The 19,452-nt window shown below is 41.6% G+C and overlaps 1 protein-coding gene across 1 annotated transcript; it reads left to right on the top strand.

Moving 5' to 3' along the window:
* The first annotated feature begins 18,415 nt into the window (after positions 1 to 18,415).
* LOC117193936 (protein crossbronx-like) lies at positions 18,416 to 19,214 on the top strand. The gene has a single exon (XM_033398600.1). It carries the CDS (start codon positions 18,426 to 18,428, stop codon positions 19,212 to 19,214), a length of 789 nt encoding a protein of 262 aa, XP_033254491.1. The 5' UTR covers positions 18,416 to 18,425.
* The last annotated feature ends 238 nt before the right edge of the window (positions 19,215 to 19,452 follow it).

Below are 19,452 nucleotides of genomic sequence, written 5' to 3'. Positions count from 1 at the left end.
AGGTTTATTTCATCGTCTAAATGGAGTGCACTGTGGCCGAGGCTGGTGCGGAGCTGCTGGCAGGGCCCGATGCCATTTGTTAAGTGCAAGTTCAATAGCATTAAGAGTGCAACACAAATAACCATAAACCATTCCAAAAAGCTGCACATTCTGCATATTTTTGCAAGTCGTTGGATAGTGCTCTATGAATATATGGACGAGGGTGTGGAAGGTACATTTTGATTCTGATTGGTAAACCAAAAAATATCGAAATTTGCGATCTTTCTCCCAGCTCTGGCAGTACTGGCAGTGTACTGGCCAGTACTGGCAGTGTGTGTGCAGCATCAGGAACGGCATTTGTTTGCCAATGCAATTTTGAACAAGATTACGCATACGCCCAATGGGACGGCGATCGATGCTCTTTGGCTGTGTGATTTATTGGGGCGCCTCGCTGTCCACACGACTGGTCCAGGGGCGCCAACGACCGGTCAAAGAATTTATCGCCGACTTCCTTAAGTTATTTTACCCGATACTCAAAATGAGTATTGGGGTATATTAGATTTGTGGTAAAAGTGGATGTGTGTAACGCCCAGAAGGAATCGTTTCCGACCCCATAAAGTATATATATTCTTGATCAGCATCAATAGCCGAGTCGATTGAGCCATGTCTGTCTGTCCGTCTGTCCGTCCGTCCGTCTGTCCGTCCCCTTCAGCGCCTAGTGCTCAAAGACTATAAGAGCTAGAGCAACGATGTTTTGTATCCAGACTTCTGTGATATGTCACTGCTACAAAAATATTTCAAAACTTCGCCCCGCCCACTTCCGCCCCCACAAAGGACGAAAATCTGTGGCATCCACATTTTTAAAGATACGATAAAGCCAAAAACGCAGAATCGTAGAGGATGACTATATGTTCTAGAGTGTAAAATCTCAACCAGATCGTATAAATCTTATAGCCAGAATCAAGAAAACAATTTCATTCCTTCTCGCTCTGTCTCTCTCTAACACACAGGTTTCATGGTCGGCTTTGCCAATTGCAAAATATGAGTTCAAGGATCTCAGAACCTATAAGAGCCAGAGCAACCAAATTTGGTATCCACACTCCTGTGATATCGGACCTTGACCGTTTCGTGTCCATATTTCGCCACACCCCCTTCCGCCCCCGCAAAGGACGAAAATCTGGGGCATCCACAAATCTCAGAGACTATTAAAGCTAGAGTAACCAAATTTGGTATCCGCACTTCTGTTAGATCTCACTATAAAACGTATATCTCAGAATTTCGCCCCACCCCCTTCCGCCTCCACAAAGGACGAAAATCTGTTGCATCCACAATATTGCAGATTCGAGAAAACTAAAAACGCAGAATCATAGATAATGACCATATCTATCAGACTGCTGAATCTGGATCAGATCGGATCATTTTTATACCCAAAAGGAACAAATCAATTTGCACTGGCTACGCAGCGCCCGACGTCACGCTCAGACTGATTTTCTGTCTCTCTCGCACGCACTCTTTGTCGTGTCGTTTAATATTAGCGGCGTCTGCCGGAGGAGAGCCATACTGACTAAGTATCGGGTATAACTGTAGAGTTGCGGTGTCCGCAGCAACTCACAACGTTCCCCCTCGTTTCAATATTTACACTCGTGTAACATATGGCCAGAAGGCTGCGTAGGGCGGCACGATAAATGGCCGGGCAAAACCACAATGATTTACTGGCCCAGTCTAGTCCGAGTACACACTTGACCACGAAATTCTTGTATACGAGTATGTACACCTTTGGGGGGTGTGCAGAATGATGCTATAATTCTATTTTCTACTCAAAACCGCATTTATATTTATTACTTTGGCATAAATCTTGTCGCATTTTCACATTTGTGTCGAATTTGTCGAGTTCGCATGTGCTTATGTATTCACGTAGGGTCTGGGCCGAGGCCGACGAAGGGACCAGCTCTTAGGACTCGCCATCGTTTCTGGCACGTCCACAGGTTCTTCCTATTTCCCACAATAAACGCACATACCTCAGAGCTCAGGTCAACAGGCAGCTAGAACATCTCCTTCTGCACCTGATGTGTGGGTGGCTCCTGGGTGCAAAATACAATATATGGCGTGTTTTTTTCGATATGGTACACGAAATGAAGTGTACATACTTTGGTATCGCACATTGAGGTGCATAAATTTTGTACGGTGTCCCAATAAAAGCGTTGTAGTTGTCAAACACCAAGAGGACTGTCCGGAATGTCCTTTCAGAGGGGTGAATGCGATGGCCCGTGGCCCGTGTAGTACTTTGTTCTTCAGCAGAACTTATTTCTAATTAAGTTTAAACAAGCTCTGCAAATAGTCCTTTCTTTAGCTTGAAAATAATCTGATGGAAGATTTCCTTCCATTACAAATGCTACTGCCTACTGGTATCTATCGATCTATCCGTTTACTTGCAACAGTAGACATCTATCATATATAGATGGCAATGAAGCAACGTTTAAAATTTAATTGCTTGACACATGCATCCAGGAGAGTGTGAAATTTTTGGCAATAATTTCGGATGCCTGCAAAATCAACTGCCAATCAAACTGTCCAAATATTTGGGCAAAAACTGCTGGCCAAAATGTCAAAGGCAGAAACTATTCGACTCCTAACCAAACCAAGCCTGTCAAATATGTAAATTTGATGCTACCCCCAAGTGGCCGCCTGCATCTGTTCCACGCCTAGAAGAGCCCCCAGAGCTGTTGGAAAAGAACCAATTTTTCAGACAATTATTTATAATTGGTTATGGCATATGTTGGAACTGTGTGACAGGCGCAGAATGTGCAACAATTAATGCCTGTTAGGCAAACAATTGCTGATATTAGTTAAATTATCTGGCCCCATGCAAGTCTGTGTCCAACGAAAGTTTGAAATCAATTTTGTTTGCGTTAGAGGAACTGGTAGCAAGAGGAGCTGAGCAGCAACAAAAACACGCCCAGAGCTGAAATTGTCTGCCAGGGCTAGGCAAGTTAGCTGAGAGGCTAAGCAATTTGCTTAACCTTTAAGGGGGGTGTGGCACATTGGTGAAAGGAAAGGAGCATGTTCGCCGCATGGGTTGGGAGGGGCCTTTCGGTTCGTTGGCTGTGCTCAAAAATAACAAACTTATTGTTTAGATTTTGCCAATGACAGTTTTCCAGGGCCCTTTGTGTGCATCGAAGTAAAGAAAAAGCAGGGTACACACACACACAGGCAGGGAGGCGGCGGGCGGATGTGGAGGCGGAGAAGGAGACGGAGACAAGAAGATACTTACGAGCCAGAGCACTCGTATGGCAACGGACAGCTCCTGCTCCCACTGGATCCACCTCTCAACCCCATTCCCCACCACTTTGCATAAATGTGGCAAAAATGTAATGCAAACGATTGGGAACTGCCAATGTGGGTGGCTTATGAAAGAAGAGCTTCATCAGCATCCAGAAATGTGAAGACTCAAAATGATGCAGTTTCGGAATTATGAAACCCAACTAATTTGTTCGCTTTTTATTTCAATTATCAGATTAAAAGTATAATATATATGGTTTAAGCAATTCAATGCAACGTAACTTCGAAGGTAACTAAAGAATTATACTCGCTGAAAAAGAACCAAAAGACTTACTGTGACTCCGGACACCCTATACAGAGGTGGTAGTCTCTAATTTGATCAAACTCAATTTGAGTGAGCCGGGGTACGCAGAGAGAGAGGGAGTCTCAGTGGTTATACTTGGCAGTGACATGACTGGTGGCATTCGTGGCGTACCTTTTGGCATTTGAAAGCTGTTTGAAATCGCGACAGCTGCTGTCGCATATTCCTTCACTTTTTTATTAACTGCGTTGCCCTTTACCCGTATTTATTTTATTCTCACCCGACCGAAGGATAGATGGCGATGGAGATGAATAGGGGGGCGAATATAAAACGAGCAAATATAATTCATTTTCAGCTGGGGGAAGGACTGCTGTCACAGCTTCCAGGATCCGGACAGATGCGTGGATGCATGAGGTGATATGGATTCAACGTGTCTGTGGGGCTGTCTAATTTTATGTTGTTTTTTTCTTGCTCCCGCATTCTCCGCCCTTTGCCTAAATATCATACAACATTGTTGTGACTTTGTTTTGATATATTATCGCATCTCTTTAATTTGTTTCTACTTTGTGTTAACCACCAGTGTTTTGTTTGTAAACAAGTGTTTAATATAAATTCAATATTGCAACGTAACACATCGGACTCGTGCAGGCAATTTGTTGTTGTTTTTTGCCCAGTCTGCTTTTCGTTATCGCTTCTTCGGTGTGCACTGTTCTCGCGCATCAGCGTTTGCATCGCCCACACTCTCTCGTGAGCATAAGCGGGCTGCTCGCATTGTTGCTCTCACTCTCTCTGGATTGCCTATACTCTCCCTCTCTGTGGACTTTTCTTTTGTGTCTCTGCTTTGGTGAGTTTACTGCTCGTTTTCTGCACTTCGTTGGATCATCTGCTTTGAATTATTGCCGCTGCAGCTGATTGTCTGGCTGGCTCTGCTGTCTGCTCTCCTACTTTACCTGCGATCTCACTCCGTTCTTTTTTTTATTCGTGCACAGTAATTCTACTACTGTCCATAATGGCAATTGTTTGCAGTGCAAAGAAATGTGAATTCGGTGGTGTTATCATTGGTGATTCATTTCTTAGCTGCTGGCTGTGCGACAATTTTGCCCACATAAAATGTGCTGGTGGTGGAAATTTTGGCCGGCTGAATGATCTGATGTCTGGCTTGTCGGGAGATTGAGGCCGAAATGCGCACATTTATGAGACAGACTCGAACTGGGTTTCTGGATGTCCGGAAACAATTTGTGGCTCTCAACGAGAAATTTCTTGCCCTTGAATCACAGTTTCTTGGGCTCAAACTCTTGAGCGAATCGCCTAGACGGAAAATTCCGCATAATGATACCAATCTCTTGCAACCTAATCCGATTGGTACGCCTGCCTCCCACCTTCATCCATCGGAAGCATTTCCGTGTAGTCATGCCACGCCGTTGTCTGTAAATCCAACGGTGGCTCCGGAGTTCTTTACACCGAGCAATGTGCTTCCTTCGAGCACCCAACTTCCCAACAGCATCAATCCCATCCCTGCAGTTTCTGTGGCCGTCACTTCTGACGCGGTGAGTGCTCCTAGTGCGGGTGTGCTGGTTGCTGACGACGTCTTGCCAATTCCTGCTCCAATTCCTGCTCCAATTCCTGCTCCAATTCCTACTCCAATTCCTGCTACAGCCATTGCTGCCAATTCCTCTGCCCTTGTACCGAGATCTCTTTTAGGAGTGGCTCCACCATCTCGTTCTCGCTCGGGACTTCAACTTAGAGCAGTGGTCCCTCGGAAAGCAATATTTGTTTCTCGTCTTATTCCTGAGGCTACAACGGAGGATGTTAAACAACATCTTGCCGCTAAACTTAACACTTCGCCTGTTGATATAGTTGTGACTAAATTTACATTTAAACATAAGCGCAACATATCATCCTTTAAAATTCTTCTCCCTGATTCTTTACTATCCTGTTCTCTAGAACCGTCAATATGGCTTTACTTACACCACCTCTCAGCAATTAATAATGTTGTTTCTGCATTAGGGTGCAATGATCGAATTATTGTCATGGGGGACTTTAACCTCCCATTTCTTTCTTGGCTGCCTTGTAATGACGCTAGCCTGTTGTTTCCCAATTGCCATAATGACTTTATCAATGGGCTAACGGATATTTCCCTTGTCCAAATTAATGCCGTTAAAAAACAATAGGGACAGACTTCTTGACCTCGTTTTTGTTAACGATGGTTCTCTTGCTACGGTATCTAGAGCAAGCCCAATATCTCTCCCTGAAGATCCTTACCATCCAACTTTGTTGACATCACTGGAGTGTACACAATCTGGAGGTGCTGACAGTTCCATGGCTCCTTGTCACATAAAGTGTTTTCGCAAAACAAACTTTATCGATTTAGATCTACATCTCTCGCGTGTTGATTGGTCGTTTCTTTATTCATTACCGAACATAGATGCAACTGTTAACTCGTTTTATAGTTCTATTTACTCCGCCCTTAATACGTTTGTTCCAGATATCACTGTACCTGTATCGTCCAAGCCTCCCTGGTTCTCCAAGTATTTGTCATACTTAAAAAATAATAAATCCCGGCTCTATAAAAAGTACCAGAAGTCGGGCTCCACGTTGGCCTTAGCTCTATACTCCTCCGCTCGCTCTCTGTTCCTTGCCGTCAATAGTCAGTGTTATAATCATTACCTTTCACAATGTAGTAGTAACTTTCGTAGTGATCCTAAAAAATTATATTCGTTCGTTAACTCTAAGCGCAAGTTAAACGTTTTTCCTCCGTCCCTTCATTACCAGAACAAAACAGAAGCTTCTGCTGTTGGTATTGCAAATTTATTCGCTAACTTTTTCCAAACAACGTACTCGTCTCATATTTACAACGCATCCACTCCGTATCCGTACCAGCTACCTCAAGCATTTTTCTGCCCTTTTTCGAGGAAAGCGTTGTTCTGGAAGGTTTGTCATCTATGGACATATCGTTTTCTGCTGGTCCAGATAAGGTACCAAGTTGCATCTTAAAACACTGTGCCCAGTCCCTTTGCAAACCCTTGACCTTTCTCTTCAACCTCTCCTTGGAACAGTCTTGTCTCCCAGTAATTTGGAATGAGTCCTACATCATTCCGCTTCACAAAAAAGGTTCAAGATCAAACATTGAAAACTATCGTGGTATCGCAAAGCTTTCTGCCATCCCGAAGCTTCTTGAGTTCCTGGTCACCCGGCAACTGCAACATCTTAGTTGCAGCTTGATATCTCCGTCGCAACACGATTTTTTCAGACATCGTTCAAAATCGACTAACCTTCTTGAGTTTTCTAACCTAATCCACCGTGGTTTTCAAATTGGTTTGCAGACGGATGTAGTTTTTACGGACTTCAGCAAGGCATTCGATTCTGTGAACCATGCTCTGCTTATTCAAAAGCTCTCTTTATTAGGGTTCCCAACGAATCTTCTAGTTTGGATTTTGTCCTATCTCTCTAACCGTACTCAACGTGTTTTGTTTTCTAACGTGTTATCAAATACTGTTAATGTTACTTCAGGTGTACCACAGGGAAGTCATCTGGGCCCGCTTCTGTTTATTTTATTTGTGAACGACCTTCGTCAAGTTATAACATACTCTACTACACTAATGTATGCTGATGATGTCAAAATCTGTCTTTCTTACTCTGATTGGTATTTGCACACACGCCTTCAACTTGATCTAAGTGAACTACTATTGTGGTGTTCAACTAATCTTCTTTTTCTGAACCTTTACAAATGCAAACTTATGACATTTTACCGTCGCGCTCCTCATTTTGTCTCATATGTTCTAGGAAATCATGTCCTTGAGCGAATTTCGAGTTCAAATGACCTCGGAGTCCTTTTTGATCATAAGATGTGTTTCAACACCCATATAGCTGCAACTGTAAATAAAGCTAAGGGTGTTTTAGCGTTCATCAAGCGTTGGTCCAAGGAGTTTGACGACCCGTACGTAACGAAACAACTGTGCATCTCGTTAGTACGTCCTATATTGGAGTATTGTTCTTGTGTGTGGAGCCCGCAGTATAAAGAGCAGCAGGCTGTTATTGAATCCGTGCAAAAGCAATTTTAAATTTTTGCCCTTCGGAACTTTAACTGGGACTCGGGTAGAATCTTGCCACCCTACCGGTCTAGGCTAAATCTTATTGACCTGCCGTCGTTGCACCATCGCAGAATATGCGATGGCGTAATGTTCGTGCACAAGCTCCTTCTTGGGACTGTTGACTCCCAAACTCTCTTGGGTCAGATTGACTTGGCCGTTCCATCTAGACCTACCCGTACTTTTAGGCCTATCCGTCTTCCCATATGTAGGTCTAATTATGCTGATCATGAACCTTTTAGGGTTTTATGCCATAATTATAACTCCCTCTGTCAAACCCTATCCCCTGAACTGTCTCTTAAACTAATTGCATGCAATATTTATAATCATTTAAATTTAGCTAACTTTTAACTTATCTTTTTCCGCCTTTAGTAACTAAGCACCATTATTAACAGATAATTTGTTAATTTAATAAATAAATAAATAAATAAATAGAAAGACTGGCTCCTGCTTAGACCACTTTATAAGGCTGACCATCGGAACAAACATTTATAGGTTGAAACATTTTGCGGCAAATTTGCGGCTTTGCTTTCTTGTGTCAATTATTTAGCTGCTTTTTCCGCTGCCTGGCCTGGTCTGGCCTGGTCTCTGTAGATTTTAATTGAATCTCATATACAAAGCAGCAGCAGCAACAGTGGAAGTCGCAGCCACAACAGCAGTTGCAGTTGCACAGGCATAGGCAGTGGTAGAGGAAGATGCAGAAGCAGAAGCAGGCACAGCATCAGGCGACGAGTAGGGCAGCTCCTTGCCCGATTCGTGTACAGAAAATGTCATGTTTACAGACCGCACTCAGCCGATTTGTGTGAAAGTTGAGTTTAGTATCTATAAAATTATATAATACACTTCCTGATTTCATTTTTTGTAGTTCTCTTTGTTGTCTTTTTTGCAATGAAAAATCTAGTTCACTGGCCGCTGCCTCGGGGACGCCACAGTTTGGGTTTCACTTGTCTTTACAAGCCGCGGCATTGTTCGACTCTGGCCCTATGCTGGCACTGGATTTGGGTCTGCCAATGCCAATGGCAATGGCCATTGTGGTGCTGCTCTGCCTCTGGCTGAACTTGTGAGGCAAGTTAATGCTCGGTGGAACACTTCAGACTGTTACTAAAAGGAATTACGAGGAATTAAATCGATAACTAAACCCTGAAACAGCAGTTTCCATAGATTTTGCTTCAATTAATTAGCATTCCTTGCAGGCATTAGCTATCTATGAATATTTTAAAGTGCAATTGAATTTCTAATGGAGCAAATAAGCCAATAATGTTCTTTTCACTAATCAATTATGATATGTGTATCTATAGAATAGATTTTGTGACAACCAAAGCCTCAAAAGTATCACTTGCTCCAATTTCGTTTTCATAAAATGGCGTTTAAAGTACATATTCTCCAATAATTGGTTTTCCTTTAACGATGTGCCGATAAAGTGCTTCTCAGTTAATAAATAACTATCCAAAAGAGGGAGCGAGAGAAAGAGATGGCTTCAGGGGGAAGCCGACTGACTGCTGGAACGGTCCTGGCCCTGTTGGGTGTTGCTTCGGCGGATTGTGATTAACTGTCGTCAAAGCAGAAAGCAGCCGTGGCACGAGCTGATGGCTTTCTCCGATATATGTCTAAGTGTAATTGATCTCCTTCTTTTGCTGGAATGGGAGCTTCCCCAATTGGAATTTTTACAGGGTGTCTGTGATATTTGTTTTTGTTACAGATCTCACAATTTTTTATATATTCTTTTAATTTTTTGTGCAGGTTTGGCCAATAATACAGCTTAGTTATTTGTTTGTAATTTTCGTCTAGTCCTCTATGGGCTCTGCAATGTGTTTCTTCTATAATTATAGCTTTATCTTCTGAATTTACTACATCTTGGAGGAACTTTCTCGTGAAGAGAAATTTATTTATGAAGTTTTCCTTTAGCTTATTTTGGATAAGGATGCCCTTCGTGAAACTTTCCCATTTACTCCACTCAGATATTTTGTTAATGGTTTGGCAATTGTAGCATAATTTCGGACAAATTTTCTGTAATACCCTGTTAGTCCTAAGAAGCTACGTAGCTCTCTAATATTTTTGGGAATTGGATAGTTTTGTATTGTGGAGATTTTGTCTGGATCTGTTTTAATGATATTTTGGGAAACAATGTATCCCAGAAATTTGGTTTCCAATTGAAAGAATTTAGACTTTTCTAGGGAAATTTTCATGTTAGCTTTTTGCAATATCTGTATTATATGAATTAGATCTTTATAATGTTGTTCTATAGTTTTTGAAAATATTATTATATCGTCCATATAGACGTGACAAGTTTTCCCAACTTGTTCTCTAAGTATATCGTCCATTGCCCTTTGGAAAATTCTGGGAGCGTTCGTCAATCCCATAGGCATTCTTAGAAATTCATATTTGCCGTTATTTATGGAAAAATATGTTTTTTCAATATCTGATTCCCTTATTAAAATCTGATAGAAACCTGACTCTAAATCAATGGCCGAGAAATACTTTGCCTTACCTAAATTGGCAAGGATTACTGAAGGATCTTGCATAGGGTATCTATCCGGTATGGTGTTTTCATTAAGTTTCTTAAAGTCTATTGTTCATTGTCGGATAATTCAACGACGGCGTGCTCAGGATATTTTAATCCCAAACTATTAAAACTTTGGATGCCGGATAATTCAACGACGGCGGGCTCAGGATATTTGAATCCCAAACTATTGACGGATAATTCTTCGTCGGCGTGCTCAGGATTTTTTGATCCCAAGCTATATAAACTTCCTTCTACCTTTACTGAATCACTTTTCATTTCTTTTTCTTCTTCAAAATATTTTTTTATTATATATTCCTTCAACGGAAGGATGGTTTTTCCTTCTATAAAGGTTAATTTGTTTAACGAAAGGACCTCGTCATATATTAGTTTCTCCTCATTGTCTTTATAACTTAAAGTCCCCTTTCCTGTATCAATAACAGCTCCGATTTTCTTTAATAGGTTAAATCCTATTAGTAAATCTGCCTCCATTCTATCTATTTCATAAAACACTTGTTTTGTGTTGAAAATAGTTATATTATGGAAATATTTAATTATTGAAAACCCATTCACTGTAGCAACTTTCCTATAAATTGATAATTCTTTTTTATTTTCGTAAATTCCCTTTTTTATATAACAGGAAGTTGCTCCCGTATCTATCAAAACTTTTAATTCTCTGTTTATTTTTTTATCCACTCTTTTTAAGTCGGGCAGACCTACTTCGGGGGCTGATCTAAAAAATGGTCCTCCTCAATGTTATTTATCCGCATTGCTTTATTAGCCGGTTGTTCCGACATTTCGTTTGGCTTTCGTTTCTGCGCCTGATTTTCGTTAGACTGATTATTCAGTACTACGTTTGCCCTAAAATGCTGAGCTTGGTTATAATTGTTATTATGTCTCCTATAATAACCGTTAGTATTCTCCCGATAATTTCTATTATTATTATTTCCCCTGAATTGATTGCTGTTCTGTCGGTTCTTGATTTGTATCGATTCGTCTACATCCATTGGTTCTGGGCCTGATTTTGTTGTCTATTACCCAAGAAATAGGGTTGTCCCCATGACATGTTATTCCTCTGAAGATCCCTTTTTTGGTCTATTAGTCCTTGGTTGTCGTTGGTTGAATCTTAATGTATTGTAGTTAATATTCCCTGAATTTCTGGGGCCACTGAATTGGTAGGCAAATTGGGCCCGAATGTTATTTGATTGCAATTCCTGTACCTTTGCCAAGGCATTCGGTAAATCTGGGGGATTCAATGAAAATAGGATTTCTGCAATGCCGCCGTTTAGGCCAGTGACAAAAATGCGTAAGGCATTGTCTCTAATTTTCTTATTTGATTCTTTCGTGATTTCACTGTCCTTTCCGTGAGTCATTATTGTCTTATTTATTAACAAGGTCATTTTCTTGTTAACCTCGTTATAGAAATCTATTATTGAAAGGTTCCCTTGTCGGAGAACGCTTAACTCCTGTTCTATTATGTAAATTGGTCTCTTGTCACTGTAAACAAAGTCAAGTCGTGAAAGTATGGCATCAAAATTTAAAACTGTCCCGTGGTTGGTCAGTGCGTCATGTGCTGGTCCTGTTATTTTGTTTCTCAAAATTGTTAAGGCAATATAATATTGCTTACTTCCTTTCTTATATAACTTCACTGCAGTTTCTGCAGCTTCCCTCCATCCTACGTATTGGTTTAATCCACCATTGAAAATTGGTAGGGATTCTATTACCTTTAATGTGGTGTCATCTTTTATTGTCTCGTCTATTGTTTCTGCCTGATAATCTGATACCTGATCGGATTTAGTTTCTATTTGTTGTTTTAAATTTACAATTTGCTCCTGTACTTGTGAAATTTGAAGTGCTATCAATTGTTTGACCAGATCTGCAGTGAGATCGGTCCTTGTTTGTGAGTTAATCATTTTTAGTTTTTCAAAATCTAAAGTTAGTTGATTCACCTTAAATTTTTCTTATATGTTTGTTTTTATAATCTAATATAACCTAATTGAACTTATATATTTATTAATACAACTTTTGCTCACGAACTATCCGGTAGGGGTCGTCCTTCTTAGTTTGGCTGACAGATCTTCGAACGGCTCTTCCTTCTTAAGTTTCTTTGTTTAACTGGCTCTTCTGGGGGTCTTCCTTCTTTGGTTTAGCTGATAGTTTCACTTTCTTTGTGTTTTGGTTTGGTTGGTTTTGTTTAAAAACTTTGGTTTTTTTTGGTTTTTTTGTATTTTTGAATTGTCTTGATTAGCTTTTGTATTTATTTGTATTTTGTATTGTATTTGTATTTGTATTTGTATTGTATATTGTATTTATTTTTGCCCACCCTAAGCTCCGGTTTGTTTCCTTTTTATCTCACTTTTTCTTATCTTATATCTCACAGTCACTCCGCGTTTTTATATCTGAAGGATTTATTCCATTAATTAATTGTCCTTCGGGTTTCGGCACGACGCAACACTTTTATTATTCGGTGCTTTTTATACAACGTCGCCCCACGTTGGGCGCCAATTAAATAACTGCGGTAGCGGATTGTGTTTTTAAAAAGTTTTTATTTTACTTCTAACTTCACTGATATAGATTTAAGTAGAGGGTCACAAAGGATTCCGGACAAAGGGTTTGCGCGATCTTAATTTTTAGCTCGACTTTGCGGTGTCGCTTCTGGATCAAGACTGACTTGAACTTTCTGATCTTTGCATCGTTGATCCCTTTCGGGAATAGTTTTTCTATAAACATTTCAATTGATTTCGCCATCCCGAGTATTGGATTTCGTCATCCAAAGAGAGAACTGTAAAATGCCTAAAGTGCAGGATCTGCAGAAAGCCGGGAGTGAGATTGTTTATGAGAAGCCGGGTGTTGGCAAACATTGGTTTTCCATTTAGGCGAGTGTCAAAGATTGGTATTGCGGCGGGAGCCCTTGAGATTGTACATCTTAGAAATCAATTAGGCGGAGGCCCAAGATTGAAATTGTTTTCGTTTTGGAAAGCCAAAGATTGTTTACAACTCGTATAAGAGCTCAATAGAATTGGGTACGTTAACTTACACACAAATCGCAGAAACGAGCTAAGCTGCCACGCCTCTCCGAGCCGCCCTTATCCACTGCTGTCTCTGTTTCTATGGCCAGCAAAAAGCCGTTCTGACCAAATTCGTCGATGGGACCTGCATTCGGTCAGATTCCGACTCCGACTCTGTGGATCCATGCATTGGTGGTCTCTTCCATGGGTACTTTGTTGTTTTCTGTTGCTGCTTCTGTTGTTGCTGCTGTTTCTGCTTCTGTTGTTGCAATTGCTATTGCTACCAATTGTGCATGCAATTTATTTTAAAGAAATAATTGCTTTGCCGCATGTTGCTGGGATTGCCTTGGTCCGGACTCGGCTACTGCCTGCGATTATGCAAATATTAGTAGTCCGAGTCCTCGTCTTCGTCCTCGCCCCTGTCGTGGACTCTGCAGTTTTTGTACGGCATTCCAATATAATAATAAAGAACGGCAAGTGAAAGAGTGGCCGGTGTTTGTATATAATCTAATTTGAATTTGAATATGCCACACACAGTGCCAGGCTTTGTGATTCCATTTGGTCATCCCTTCTCCGCCAGCCAACGCTTTGTGCATAAATCAAATTATAGGCCACCCTTCATTTGTACGGGATAGGGATTACGCAACTTGGGCTGAAATTATGAAACAAATAATACAGAAAATTTATAAATTTATATCCGCAATTCATAATGAATATATATTTACATAAGGATAAAACGTAGACGTGTCAAAGATAGTTCTTCTATCCTCTTTATGGGACATCGTGGCAGACCAAAGCCCTATACAAAAAGAGGGAAAACGATGTATACAACAGATAGCATTTATGCAGTTCGTTTTACCCTTGTGCGGTTTTAAAACCACTTTTTCGTGGCTGTTTAAATCCAATACTAGTAACAGGATAATCCACGTCCCACTCGCAAATTTTTGTGTTTAAATGCAGTAGTTTCGAGAAGCGAGCATTCACTGTGAATAACTGATTTATACTCGTATTGTATCTATCGGAGAATCTGAAAAACAAACTCATATTATTTGAGAAACAGCAAACTTTTGTGGCAATTCCGTGGGCCCTGCAACAGCACCAACCCGCAACTTTCAGCAAAAACTACAAAAATAACAACTGCAGTTCGCTTACTCTTTTTGGTGGGTTGGTTAATGAAAGTGCAAGTAAATGGAATTGGATTTGGCACACACTCTTTGGGCATGCTCTTTCATTTCAGTTTTCGCCAGAAGACATGCACGTATGTACGTACATATGTGGGCTTCGCAAAAGTTTATCTTATAAAACAACAACAAGCACTTAAGTGTTATATGCCACCGTATTACAAATGCCGAGGCCTCAAAAACTCTAACATGCCCTGTCCCGGCCTCAGTCCCAGTCGGAGTCCCAGAACGCAGCGTAGCATAAATGAAGAAAGCTGATAAGAATAAAAGGGCAACACAAGGAATTTGGCGTTGAAGTTAAAGAAGGCGGCAAAGGAGAAATTATTGCGGCCCGGATATGTAGGTACGTACATGGGTTTGAGGCCGAATGAGATTCGATATTGAATGTTGCGTTTGGCGCGGAGGTCGTGGACCAGGTGACAAGCCATGCCAGTCCGCCAGTACCCACAGGTGCACCCCAAGCCAAAGTGGCGGACCTTGCTCCCAAAAATCGAGCCACGTATTTAGCAATCGCCTTTAGCCAAACAATTTGACAAGGGTTACAGCGAGCAGTGTAGGTGAAAATGAGGCAAGCCAATCCCCAAGAGTGGCACGGCAAAACCCTTTCCACGCCTGGGTGTTACACCCATGTCAGGGCCCTGACATCTAGCGTTAACCACCAGGTCGGAGCGATAGAAAGTCTCTCTGCTCCAGTGGCAAATCATAACGTATCATATCACATCATATCGGAGTATAATTTTTAATGAGTTGGATTTCAGCGCAGAGCAATTCCCTTAAATTTATTTCCGTTCAATATTTTCACCAATTCCCGTTTCGTATCTGCTGCACGTTTATGCATTCGTTTCTTGCTTCTTTTATTCTCGTTTTTTTTGGGTTGAACTTATCAAGGAAGCGTCATTGTCCAATAAACAGATTCTATTTGTTTTTAAATGGGCCAAGCTGCGAATTCCATATCCTCCTGTATTCGAAGAGTAATGGGCAAGAAACCAAATTGGAAGTGCCAAAAAATATCAAATTATTCTGTAGTCTGCCCTTTGGCATTACTGGATCCGAAATGTCAGTGTCGGATGAAGGTGCACGTCGCCAATTAGCAGCTGCGGCCATTGCCATGCAAAAATGTGTGCTCCCCGCCGCTCGTTTGACCAGTACAAGTTCTGAACCCCAACCGATCACATCCCATCCAGAAACAACGGCTCCAACTTCCGTCACATAATAAATTCATAACAAATCAGGCACACACATTCACGTGCAGCATTCTGCTCAAAACATGCGACATTATAATGCCACATTATGTTGCCAGTGCGTGAAAGAACCGTACATCAGAGCATCGGGGCAACAATAAATCAAAACGAGGGGGAACGTTGTGAGTTGCTGCGGAGACCGCAACTCTACAGTTATACCCGATACTAAGTCAGTATGGCTCTCCACCGGCAGACGCCGCTAATATTAAACGACACGACAAGGACTGCGTGCGAGAGAGACAAAAAATCAGTCTGAGCGTGACGTCGGGGGCTGCGTAGCCAGTGCAAATTGATTTGTTCCTTTTGGCTATAAAAATTATCTGATCTGATCCAGATTCAGCAATCTGATAGATATGGTCATTATCTATGATTCTGCGTTTTTAGTTTTCTCGAATGTACAATATTGTGGATGCAACAGATTTTCGTCCTTTGTGGAGGCGGAAAAGGGTGGGGCGAAATTCTGAGATATACGTTTTTTAGTGAGATCTAACAGAAGTGCGGATACCAAATTTGGTTACTCTAGCCTTAATAGTCTCTGAGATTTGTGGATGCCCCAGATTTTCGTCCTTTGCGGGGGCGGAAGGGGGTTTGGCGAAATTTGGACACGAAACGGTCAAGGTCCGATATCACAGGAGTGTGGATACCAAATTTGGTTGCTCTGGCTCTTATAGGTTCTGAGATCCTTGAACTCATATTTTGCAATTGACAAAACCGACCATGAAACCTGTGTGTTAGAGAGAGACAGAGCGAGAAAGAATGAAATTGTTTTCTTGATTCTGGCTATAATCATTATTCGATCTGGTTCAGATTTTGCACTGTAGAAGATATGGTCATCCTCACCGATTCTGCTATATGTTAGTGTTTCCTTTTCAGAATCGTCTCACCTTGTGGAAATAAACATTGGCGGAGACTAGACAACATTGCATGGTGGTCACAAACATGTGTACAGTATATGCATGTTCATGTGCCTGTGTAGGGGCCAATGTTTGTGTATTTTTATACCCGATACTCAAAATGAGTATTGGGGTATATTAGATTTGTGGTAAAAGTGGATGTGTGTAACGTCCAGAAGGAATCGTTACCGACCCCATAAAGTATATATATTCTTGATCAGCATCAATAGCCGAGTCGATTGAGCCCTGTCTGTCTGTCCGTCTGTCCGTCCGTCCGTCCGTCCGTCCGTCCGTCCTCTTCAGCGCCTAGTGCTCAAAGACTATAAGAGCTAGAGCAACGATGTTTTGGATCCAGACTTCTGTGATATGTCACTGCTACAAAAATATTTCAAAACTTCGCCCCGCCCACTTCCGCCCCCACAAAGGACGAAAATCTGTGGCATCCACATTTTTAAAGATACGATAAAACCAAAAACGCAGAATCGTTGAGGATGACCATATCTTCTACAGTGCAAAATCTGAACCAGATCGTATAATGATTATAGCCAGAATCAAGAAAACAATTTCATTCTTTCTCGCTCTGTCTCTCTCTAGCACACAGGTTTCATGGTCGATTTTGTCAATTGCAAAATATGAGTTCAAGGATCTCAGAACCTATAAGAGCCAGAGCAACCAAATTTGGTATCCACACTCCTGTGATATCGGACCTTGACCGTTTCGTGTCCAAATTTCGCCACACCCCCTTCCGCCCCCGCAAAGGACGAAAATCTGGGGCATCCACAAATCTCAGAGACTATTAAGGCTAGAGTAACCAAATTTGGTATCCGCACTTCTGTTAGATCTCACTATAAAACGTATATCTCAGAATTTCGCGCAACCCCCTTCCGCCCACACAAAGGACGAAAATCTGTTGCATCCACAATATTGCACATTCGAGAAAACTAAAAACGCAGAATCATAGATAATGACCATATCTATCAGATTGCTGAATCTGGATCAGATCGGATCATTTTTGTAGCCAAAAGCAAGAAATCAATTTTCAGTGGCTACGCAGCGCCCGACGTCACGCTCAGACTGATTTTCTGTCTCTCTCGCACGCACTCTTTGTCGTGTCGTTTAATATTAGCGGCGTCTGCCGGAGGAGAGTTATACTGACTTAGTATCGGGTATAACCGTAGAGTTGCGGTGTCCGCAGCAACTCACAACGTTCCCCCTCGTTTTTCGCTGTCTCTGTGGACAATTCCCGTTCCTCGCATGTATGTAGTAGGTTGACATGCCGCATAAATGTAAGTGAACACAATGTTGTTTTAGTGAAGTTTACACTGCAATTTTCCAATAAACAAACAAGAAATGGATGGTAGCTTCAGGGCCAGAAGTTCCGTTCGGATAGTGTTGGATAGCGCAAAAAGTTGGCACTACAGTTTCGAAGCTTAAGCATCGATCTTTATTTTTATCAATGTATTTATAATAATAAAAAAATGCATTTAATTTCGTTTTTTGTTAATCATTACTTGCGATGTTGATATTGATGAAGATTTGACAATCAAATCTGCAAATGCAAATTTAATTAAACAGTAGATATGTACATAAAAAATGTACATACATAGTATGGATGCTTTCTTTAAAATCAACTGAAAGCAACGATGGTGCCATCTCGATACTTTTCCGCAGGGGGTGCTCTTAATAAATAGCGGCAAATGCATAATCAGGAAAATGTATTTCTTGTTGGCTTACAAATATGTGTCGATTTGTACGTAGTATTTATATGTTTTGTATAATTCAGACCAGATCCGGACGATCATAACATCACACGCTAACCTCTGGCGGAGTCCACTCTTCAAAATTTTAACATCAACATTTATATTGCCCATCCCATCAAAAGGTAAGTTCACTATAGATTTCCAAATGGACCTCATACAAAAACCTTACTGTCCTTCTAGAGCTGGATTCCTACCATGTGGTTTAGCTGGAACAACACAGAGCAGAGCATTGCCGTCAGGCAGGGCTACCAGGTACTGGCCGAATACCAACTGCTCGAGCAGGAGCAGCTGAAGAACATTTATGCCATATCCAGCTATGCCAGTGCACTGCATTGGTTCGGTGTTATCTTCATACACAGCGGATTCTATGCGGGGAGCATGTTCCGCTTCTCCATAATACTGCCGGACAACTTTCCGAACGGTACCAGCCTGCCTACGATCATCTTTACAACTACGTGCTACCATCCACACATTCGACCGCAGACACAAAGCCTGGACCTGACACCCTTCTTCACAGGGTGGAGGAAGGATCACTACCACGTCTGGCACCTGCTCAAGTATATTCAGGCCATCTTCGCCGATCCCGAGGGCAGCATCTGCGCCACTGTTACTCCTTCCGGTGATAGAGTGTGCTTAGAGGAAGCGTACAATCTGGACGCCCTGGCTATGCTCTCCAATGACCGCGTAGCGTCCATCAAGAAGGTGCAGGAACTGGCTTTATTCACCAAGAAACACATGTACGACAGGCCAACATCCAATGATCCGCACTATATAGTCATTGAACCCTTTTGTTCAGAGCGGCATACAAAGATTATGGAGCAGCTGAACAGTCTCAGTTGCAAAGAGGGGACTTCCATGGAAACTTCCCCACCTGCTCAATGCTTTGCCAGGATCGACTCCTCCAGGCAAATGAATGAAGAGGAGGCCCAGCAGTCGGCCAAACTCTTCGCTAAGAATGGCAAAGCCGCTGCTGCCTTACAATAGCCAAAAAATTACTCGATCACACAAATTCATTTAAAATATAAAATTTAAATACAAATGTACTTTAAATCGCTATTTTTTAACTATCGGTAGCACCCTCATCGGTAATGCCTACTCCAATCGATAGTTGCTTAAAATCAATGAATCGAAATCGGCATCTTGTGTGAATTGGCTGCGCAATTAGTTTATTTTCAAGTTTTGTGTTTTTGTGCTTAAAAATATCTAAACAATGACCGTGCTG

This window comes from Drosophila miranda, assembly GCF_003369915.1.
Source record: "Drosophila miranda strain MSH22 chromosome Y unlocalized genomic scaffold, D.miranda_PacBio2.1 Contig_Y2_pilon, whole genome shotgun sequence".
Taxonomy (NCBI): Eukaryota; Metazoa; Arthropoda; class Insecta; order Diptera; family Drosophilidae; genus Drosophila; species Drosophila miranda.
This window is presented reverse-complemented; position numbering and strand designations above follow the sequence as displayed.

What these genes read in the sequence shown, in the direction of transcription:
- LOC117193936 (XM_033398600.1), top strand. Translation starts at nt 18,426, where the DNA reads ATGTGGTTTAGCTGGAACAACACAGAGCAGAGCATTGCCGTCAGGCAG.